This window comes from Etheostoma spectabile, chromosome 9 (assembly GCF_008692095.1).
Source record: "Etheostoma spectabile isolate EspeVRDwgs_2016 chromosome 9, UIUC_Espe_1.0, whole genome shotgun sequence".
Lineage (NCBI taxonomy): Eukaryota > Metazoa > Chordata > Actinopteri > Perciformes > Percidae > Etheostoma > Etheostoma spectabile.
In genome coordinates this window covers 27,481,611-27,491,871 of record NC_045741.1, presented here as the reverse complement: position 1 = coordinate 27,491,871, position 10,261 = coordinate 27,481,611, and the positions used below count along the sequence as shown (strand labels likewise).

General features: G+C 40.9%; 1 protein-coding gene and 1 long non-coding RNA gene across 3 annotated transcripts in view; both read right to left on the bottom strand.

Annotated features, from left to right (window-relative positions):
* Window positions 1-10,261, bottom strand: part of LOC116695664 (uncharacterized) — an 813,105-nt gene that overhangs the window by 277,010 nt on the left and 525,834 nt on the right. The window lies entirely within an intron of this gene.
* LOC116695603 (kinase suppressor of Ras 1) overlaps window positions 6,405-10,261 on the bottom strand; it is a gene marked incomplete at its 5' end in the record, with an annotated part of 81,929 nt that continues 78,072 nt past the window's right edge. For both annotated transcript variants that reach the window (XM_032525990.1, XM_032525991.1), the window contains 1 exon segment: window positions 6,405-9,505. In XM_032525990.1, coding sequence (XP_032381881.1) covers window positions 9,359-9,505 — 147 coding nt within the window. In that variant the 3' untranslated portion in view covers window positions 6,405-9,358.

Genomic DNA, 10,261 nt, shown 5'->3' with positions numbered 1-10,261 from the left:
GTAAAGGATCTGAATACTTCTTCCAAGACTGCTGTTGGTCCATCTTTGTGAAAAACGTAATTCTCAGTGTTTCTCTGGAGTTACTGTGTCTATTAGCCGAGACAACTGTCCCAGTCCCAGTCGTCCACAATGAGTCATTCCAGATGTAAAGCTTTAATGGACCATACAAACTTCAGTGGCGGTAGTAGTTGTGTCACCTTATACTCAATCTCACAGTGTCATGATGTTCCTTGCATTCACACTTTAATTTAAAGGCAGGTCTTCTCATCAGTTCTAGGAAATCTCAGCAACTATCCCAGTGGTTTTCAAAGTGGGGTCCGGGGACCCACAGGGGATCCTTAAGTAGGGTGCAGGGGGTCCCCGGCAAAAAGGGCAATCATTTCTAATCACTATTATTACATTCATAAGTAACACGACGACTGATGAATGTAAGGCTGTTTTGGTCATGGGTTTCATACACTGTGATGAAAACATGGAAAAGCATAAATCCTATCAGATGGGGGTCCGTGGCCTAATTTATTTCAGTTTGGGGTTCTTAACATGAAAAGGTTTGGGAACCTTCTGAACTAGCCATACTGTTAATGGCTCTGATGCTGCGTTTTTCTTACATTGCATCATATTTATTTCCTATGTGGGCTGTTGGTTTGAAAACAGGCGTCAGGTGTTTTACATAGATTGAAATCTCCAGATATGGTGGCACAGAGTGTGTGCCACATGTAGGCTGAGTCCTTGGCAGTGGTCCGGGTTTGAATCCAATCTGCGGCCCTTTGCTGCATGTCGCCTGAGCCAGGGCTTGGAAACAAGAGGGTGTATAACCGTGGTGCAGAATGTGGTGCAGAATGTGGTGCAACAGTTCTAGGGAACCGGAGCTCAGCTACACACCTTTTCTACAGTACAGCTGTCACTTTGCATAGATGTGTAATGAGCAGCTTGTTGACTGCATTATATGTAAATGTACTTCCCATGGATGCATTGCTCCGGTGCCCTAACAGCAGCTTCATACTGTATAATACTTCATAAAAATGTGCACATGTGCAAAAGTGCATATATCCAATTAAATGTTCAATAAATGAGCATAGACCATATGACACACAGTGAGTGGACATCATGTTTACTTTGTATTGTTGTCAAAGTAACATTATCACTGAAAGACCATGCAGACTGTAAATAGATCCATATAAAAAGCCAGCATTCACAAGAATTATAGCAACAAGTTTAAAAGCCCACAAGGCCCCACTTTCTCTCTGTCCCATCCATTAAAGGCCAACATGGCCCAAATAAATCTTTAAAAGCACACATTTTTGCTGTAAGTGATTACCCAACTCGGGCAAGTATTTACTTGTTTTTCGCTGCAGGTTTTGCAATGCTTGCCCACATCCTGTTCGTTTCCCCTGAAATCCTAGTCATTCATTGCACAGACTGGAGGAACTTAAATGATGACATACAAAAACAGGAAAGGAATCAAAAGGCAGAACAAATATAAAATGTCAACAATTGAAACTGGCAAAAGTTTGAGTAATTAGTGATCATGTGCGTGTTATGAACCCACTATGAGATGTGTGTGATGTTTGAGGCTATCAGACACTCACACTGACTGCAGGTCTGATAATAAGTTTAAAGTCAGTTTGCACAACGGTTTCTGGCCCGGACAGACCAGGATGCCAGAAAAGGAAGTGAGTCATTGGAGCAGGGAATGTTGACTCAGAGAGATTAACAACATGTGGGGACTTTGGATCCAAACTATCCAAAAAGTATTCAAAACGTTTGGGATGATAAAAGCAATGGTAACATCAGGTTATGTTTTAGTAGATAACCACATTTAAAAAGAAGTAATAAGAAAGCAAGAACACTAACATGCATGAATATGCAAAAATAACCTTGTCTAAAATGTTTAAATGTATAACTGCACATAAATCAATGATAAACTTGTGGTACTTTTACTTGTAAAAGAGCAGTTCTACACATAAGCATTGCAAGCGTTGATGAGTGTCATGTGCCTCCCAGTCATGTTTCTGACTGGAACGTGACTGCAGATAAGATACAGACATACTGTGGCGTGTTTCATCACCATCCACAGGGTCAGTGAGGGTCAAGGAAAGACCGACAAGCATTTGAGAATTGTGAAACCTTCCTTTTTTATGACCCTCGTCAAATGTGACAAAGCGAGAAAGGCGAAGTGGTAATCCCAGGAATGATAAAGCAAACCTTACTTCAGTTTGAAACACTTCTGCTATTGAAACCCAGTCCTCCTGACCTCTTGTGACTTCCTCTTACTGTAAATCCGTGTGACATTCTCATATTCTCTTTGGTTCCAGCCCTTATTTACAAAATGCAGATAGACATTATGATATAAATGATAAAACAGTAACAGATAGCAGATTAAAATTATGGATTTAAAAGAGCAAATGTTAGGGAAATTTAGAATGGGAATGCATTCATGGTTTGGGCTAGCACATGGATGTTTAAAATATATATATTTATGTAGCTGATTTATGAAGAGTTGTTTTCTGATTGAAAAACATCAGAACTAACAGTGTTTCTGAGGACATCACATCAGAGGCGTAGAGCAAGGATGCAGTGAACCGATTTTTGAAATGTTGACTTTTGTTTAATGCAGACATTTCTTCAAACTGTGATTATGGTGTAAATATTCATACTGAAGACGCTGAATGCAATCTTCGCAAAATGTGTTTCCATTGCCAAGGGACAATTAAAAGTTATCATGGTCATTTAAAAGGTTATCATGGATAATGACTGACTCAATACCTGCCAAAAACCAATCATATAATTCACGTGAATTTAATTGTTAAATTCAAATTCTGACAGTGAAACAAGTCAGTTCTGTTTGTGATGCTCGGAATAACGCACCCACTGATTTACAGACTTTTCTTTCACCGTGTACAGTGAGTCTGTGAAGTTGTAATTTCACTGTTTGGCTGCAATGTCAAATTTGCTTCAAAGCTCGGGAAACTTTCTCGTCCTTTGTCAATCGGTGCTCACTTCACTTTCTGTAAGTCTGTGCAGATTTACGTCAGATTTAAATCTGTGCAGATTTACCGAAAGAGAAAGACTCTCTTACTGTAAATGGACAGTTAGTGGAGTAAGCAGTGCAGGGGAACAAAGGAATGCAGCGGAGAGCGCTCGCCAAACCCATCTAGGTTCAAATCCCAGGATTAGAGTTTAAGATTATCTCCACTGGAACACATCTGGATCTCGTTTTTGTCACTGCACTAACAACTTGTCAGCACCCCTTTGGAAGGAGATGGATTCTATGGGAGGAATAAATAAATAAATATATTTGTGATGCAGTCAACTTCCTTCTTATGAAGCTGCTCACTGCCAGGTGAAAAGAAGCATCTGGTGACGGCGAATTGGGGCGACAAAGGTGATTTCAGAAGTTGTTCTTGACATTTTGTGAGTTTATTTTGTTAACTGAAACAGCTTGGCGAAGTTGCTGCGCACACGCAATGCATCCTGGTGCATGTAGGCACAGCCGCCACGGCTCAGCGAGAAGGAGCAATATAGCACACACCGGGGAATATAATAAGTAATCCACGGGCGCCTGGGTAGCTCACCCGGTAGAGCATACACCCGTATTTGGAGGTTCCCTCTTGAGGCAGATTTCCCTCTCATTACCAAGAAAGTGTTTCTCTGTGAATCCTGACTTGTTACCAAATGTTTTGTCATTTTATAATACATATACAGTATGGCAGTAATGTTCTGTAAGTGCATGTGAATAATTTAGATTTTTTAACTCTTGTCTGTCTGTGAATGAATTCAGCCTATTAAGTCCCGATAGCCGAAAGGGTCTAGGGAGCCACAACTGATGTGAAGTGGTCGAAGGAAGGACGGGAGACGCTTGTTAAACAGCTGTCCATTCAGTTTATTAATTAAAAGCAAAGACAGACGTGCGGAAGGAGCCCTGCCAACGTTACCGTTTCCCAGTCAGCTGCCGCCCGGTGCAAAGGAGGAGAATGTCATTGTTGCGGTTTTCAGTTGTTTTAGTTTTTCCTGTTTTATTGTGTTAATTCATTCTTTGCTTTGCTTGTATCCCTGTCATTTGTTCATTTTGCTGTATTCTATTTAGTTTGCCCCCGATTCTTGTTGATGTTTTCTTGCTTTATTTTCCTGTTTTATTTTGTAGTTGTAGTTTCTCTTGTCCTGCTTTGTGTTTTCCCGCCTCTGTGATTGTCTGCCTGTTCATCAGCCCTCATGTCACCTGTCCCTCGTCACCCTGTGTATTTATGCTGAATCTCATAATCCTTATGGGATAGCTCCTCAACTCCTCGGTCCTTGGCTGAACCAGAAGTTGTTCTGTCCCTCCTTGGTGAAGGCCGTCTCAAAGTTCTTATTTCTGGACCGGAGAGCGAGCAACGAGGAGATATGGGCGAGGGAACACGAGCCTTCCTGGAAGCCGTGCATCTGAAGGAGTTGCTAACTCTGCCTGTAAAGCTGACGAATTCATGTCACGCTTCAGAGGATTGGAGGTCTCAACCCTCCAAAACACATTTGCTCCTTTCCTCTGTCCTTAGATGATTTCCTCATGTCACTCCCGTGCCTCCTCGGTCGGAGGGTCTAAGACGCGAGGAAGGAAGGCAAGTGGAGGCTGTGAGGAGGCAATTTAAGTGCTATAGGAAGTACCCTTAGTCTCTGTGTGCTTCCTTTGTCTGGTGTAGGTTTGTCGTCTATTGTCGAGTGTTTCCTGCTTGTTCCCCGTGTATTTGTTCAGTTATAATTTTGGATTGTCTAACTCTGGGTATTTGCACTTCAGGATTACCGTAAATCTGGGTTTTTGCAGTTTAAATACATTTTTAAATAAATGAAAATATGTATATATAAACCTGTTTACGCACAGCTTTCCTGTAAAACTAATTTATTTATGGAATAAAAAAATCTAAATATCCAGTCGGGAGTTAAACTTTGAGTTAAAATAAATTGGTAAGGAAGTCTGAGTTGTGTTAATATATTTAACGTTTTGTTTAAAAAAAGTTTTGCTAAAGCACCCATATTACGCTCATTTTCAGGTTTATAATTGTATTTTGAGGTTGTACTAGAATAGGTTTGTAAAACATGTTTACATGGTTTAATTTAACAAAAAAACAACAACCAAGTTTTGGTTGTACTGCACATTGCTGCAGCTCCTCTTTTCACCCTGTGTGTTGAGCTCTCTGTTCTAGCTACAGAGTGACACATCTCACTTCGGTTCCATCTTTGTTGGGAGTCAAACGTGTGCAGTAGCTAGGTAAGGACTACTAGCCAGTCAGAAGCGGAGAATTAGGGCGTGCCACGCTAGCAACTAGGCGAGCACTATAAAGTGTTTTACAAAGTGACGCTTGTTTATCACAGGAGCAACGGCTGGACTACAATAGAGCTGTTTGTGAACAGTGGTTTCTGTTGGAGAGGGTGAGTCCCTTTGGGCTTTTTTTTTTTTGGCACTTTGGGCTTTTTCACTTTGTAAGCCTGTAACATGCCGAAGAAGATGTAAAGAAGATATATCTATAACACAACAATGACGCCAAAAATTACAAACCCCAATATAACACAGCCTCTCTAGGCTCATAAACTTCAAGCCACGCATTGTGTTCAAAAAAATAAAGTGCCCACAGTGTGTGTATTGTATGGGCCCACAATGTGTCTCGGTCTGTCCAGTGTGGGCCGCTCACACTTTGCTCACATGTTGGAAATTGTTGTCTCTGTAAATGATAGTGTGTTCTAGACCTACACTATCTGTAAAGTATCCTGAGAGAACTCCTGTTGTGATTTGACACTATAAATACAATGGAATCGAGCACATTGTAAATATGGATTGATTCATGGCATGGAATACCATCCAATTATTCATGCAAGCCCATTAGGGCACATTCTCTGTTTACCTAGATATTACCTACATTCTCCTATGTAGAAATACAACTGGATAATTGATACTGATGTACTTTCATTGGGTTTGAATTATGAACTGCACAGCTCCTGTTATTACACCTTAAATACTTATTACATTACATTTACACTTTATTCAAACTTCCAAATAACATTCACACACCAATTCCGGAGCAATTCAGGGTTCAGTGTCTTGCCCAAGGACACTTCAGCATGGGACTGCAGGGCCAGGGATCAAACCACCAACCTTCTACAACCTGAGGCACAACCGCCCAATGTTTTTTAAATTCATTTTGATATGTTTACGGCTTACTTCCTATTTTGGTCTTGAATGTAAGAAATGTCAAAAACTAGATCTGATCCTGGTACTGTTTTTGATGTAAGTAGTCTTATTATATGTTTTTATATTGTATATGATAATATTGCATCAACATGTACTGCACATTTAGCTGGCATCATCATGATTTCCTGATACATAACACAGAGTGTTGTTATACAATAGCAATATTACAAAAAGGAACACACGGTCACTGGAGATCAGCTTTAATATCTTCAATTTTTCAGAACACAAGCTTACAACGTATCAACACATCATGTACAAAAATACTCGACAGATCAAACCTCAACCCTAAAAAACAAAAAAAAACACCAATCCAACAACAGTTTACACAGTGTCTAAAAAAACTATACACAAATTTGACTCAAGTACCAATTAAAATGCTCCAAATTAAAACCCTTGTAAAACACTGTATATTAAATATAACCTCCAGCAGTGTATATACATATATGTATAAGATCATATTCATGATCATGCTGGTGAAGCCCATTACATTCACAGATCATACATTGTACTCCTGCCTGAGGAAACTACACACACACACACACACACACACACACACACACACACACACACACACACACACACACACACACACAGTTCACTAACCTCATGCAGTACCAGAGTGCACACAGGAGAGACACATACCTGTGGCATGATCACAGGTTTCTTTCTAGCATTATTTCCAGTATTGTCTTCAGCTCATTGCTCTCTCTCAGGAGTCAAAATAAGGCTGAACACATAGCCCCTCATGTAATCTCAGTGTGGGGGCTTTTACACAGTTGTTTGCTATATGATCCATTAAAGATGACCCATTGAAACATGATGTCATGGGACAGTTGTATCTCTCTCATCTTGCTGAGATCATGGTTATCAAAATACAATAAGTATTCATATTTTGGACAATTTTCAAAGGGTCAGAACACCCATGCACATATTATGTCATTACCTCTTCATTCAGATATTGTTTTTTTATTTGTCCAAGTTTGGAGATCCATCCCAGTATTTTGGAGGTGAGTGGCATATTTGTTTGTATTGATCACGACACTGAACGTTACGGTTTTACAGACCAAGTCCAAGCCGGGCTGGAAGGGCCGTGAGGCTGTACTTTGAGGTTTTGAATTTTTACTCAATACTAATTACAGAATGCTACATGCTCACAATGACAATGCTAACATGCGATTGTTTAGCAAGTATGTTGCATGTTCCCCATCTTAGTTTAGTGTGTTAGCATGCTAACATTAGCTGACAGGAACAAAGTACAGATGGGGCTGCTGGGAATGTCATTAGTTCTGCACGTATCTGGACATAAAGCAAAGTAATGAAGAAACTGGATTTTGACTCGATGATGGTGCTAGATCAGTCTTTAATGGACCCATCTGACTGGATTTTTGCGTTTTATTACAGAACGTTTATAAATTCCATGACCAAATAGTCATACATTCTGTCATTGTTTTACTTATGGTTGGATACTACTGAAATTAATGATTTATCTGTCTGCTTTGCACCCCCTCAAGGACCCCGGGGGTCCCCGGAACCCACCCTGTGAACCACAGATGCAAAATGTCAAGCAATCCCCAAAAATATTACAATTCATCATATGGGGACCATACATGTGTGATTTAAATGTCATGGCAATCCAAATGAAAGTTGTTGAGATATTTGAGTCTGAAGACACAGCATTGCCATTCCTGGAGCTGCGCTGCTAGTGAGGCTAATAAACACTGTTACATCTCAGACACACATCCAGTATCTCAAAACCGGGGATGATAAAAACTAATCTGCAAGGATAGAGTGCTGGCAACACTTGAATTACTGTAGAGTTGTAGCTTACTAACAACCAGCAGCCTTCCTGCGATGAGGATACATCATTGTCCACTGACATACAGACAGATGTTAAGAATTAGTATAAATTGCTCCTGGGTTGAGACCCAGGTTGTACCTAAGTTGTTATGACCAGAGATCAGCCCGTGTTGACTGGCTTGATTTGAAGTGACAAAAGAAGGGTTGGACAATGGTCAGATAACCCTGGTCAATGGTGTGAAAGAGGTATATGACTGATGTGTGCTACAATAGTTCTAACATTCTAAGTTCAGCCTACTTGGACAGAGTGCAGAGAAGTAGCGCACGGGTGCCTCAGATCTATTCCCTCGGCTCATGACCCTCCCCTTCCTGTTACCCAGTCATCTATCACACAATGTTTGTCCAGAACCTGTCTACATACCTTTAGATCTGCTCACACGTCAAGAAAACAAGAATGCTTCATCAATTCAGACACAGATCACATTTGAACTCAAGGTGAAGACAAGTCGGACATGCCACTCCAGATAAGAACTTTTCTTTCAAGTGGTGTTGTCAATATTTTCTCAAGCCAATATTAAGAGTCAAATCCAAAGAAAGTTTGAGTTTTTCCTCTCAGCTGCTGTATTTGTACATGTATGGACAGTGGGCGTGTATACCCTGATGGCAGTGATCTCTCAGGCAGTAATGATGATCCCACGGCCTTCGCCAGGAGAAGAACAGAGTGAAATAAAGGAGTGGTGGAAAACACGTGTGCACATAAACAGACAGGGAAAAAGAGGCATGGACAGAGGGGGAAAACGCGATGGAAGGAAGGCCGTGGAGATCAGATACAACAGGAACAGGCAGACGCGGATTGGTCGGCACCCAGAAGAGAGGAAATCACAGAGAGAGGAGAAAGAAGTTGAAGTAAAACTGGGAAACACAAGCGAGGATATTACTGTTGACTGTGAGAAACCCTATGAAAGTGTGTGGAGAAAAAGTTAGGAAGGAAGCATAGAGGGAGCAACAACTCCATCCATTGGCAGAGCAACGTGGGAGTCTTACTAGAGCTTTTCTCAAAATACAAAATAGCAGTCACATTAGAAAAGGTCATTCATATTAGTTGATACTCAGCAGGCCAGCTTTATAATATTCACATTTCTTTACAAAAATCCTATTTACAACATTTTTCATTGGATTGATGATGTATTGGATCCTTTGGCTCCATCACATTTCTTCTTATATGACTTGGAAATGTAGATGGATATGACGTTAACGAACTGATGCAGACTCTCTTTGAATGTTGGTGTAAATGGGTGTTGTAGGCCACTCCACCCTGCATCATAACTAAAGCTCCTCTTTCTATGATACGTACTCAGTGTTCTTCCCAAAATGTCCGGGGTGAGACAGCCTGCGGTTCAGTTTGGGGAGCCTCTCCAGCATGCTTGCCAGCTGGGTGAAAGTGGGCCTGTTGTCGGCCCCCGAGGACCAGCAGGTAGACAGGATCTCCTATTGGGATGGAAGCAGGAGGATTAATACAACAGTAGTCTCGTCTCATTGTCAGACCTTCCTCCACAGCGCTGCAAAGGAGGGTCTGGCTAGTACACACAGTATTCCGGGATGGGAGAAAAACTTGCTCTGGGTTATTGGCATTTCTTTAAACCAATCACAATCATCTTGGGTGGTGCTAAATTACGCATGAAGCCGCGGTGCCGCTAAATAGACTCTGGAAAGACCTTGTTTCGGTGGAATATTTGTACGTTCAAAAGTTGTTTTAGAAAACTCAGATTGGACAGATAGTCTAGCTAGCTTTCTAGATTTACCCTGTAGAGATCTGAGGAGCAGTTAACCATAGTTAAACAAAATCCACCGGAATTTAGAACGCCAGTACAAAGAAAGAGGAAGTTAACGGACATCTGGACGATAATTGTTCAGTTAGAAGTTTATGAAAAAAAAGTTCTCTGATCGCAGCTCGTTGAATATTGTGAATATTTTCTAGTTTCTTCTCTCCTCTGTGAAAGTAAACTGAATATCGTTTGAGTTGTGGACATTTGTGGACATTTGAGGACATCATCTTGGGCTTTGGGAAACACTGATCCACATATTTCACAATGTTCTGACATTTTATAGACCAAAGAACTAATCCATTCATCCAGAAAATAATCCGCAGATTAATCAAGAGTGAAAATAATCCTTGGTTGCAGCCTTAAAATCCACATCCAGGTTTAATCCCTCCCTTCCCGTATGGATGTTGCCGTAGCCATG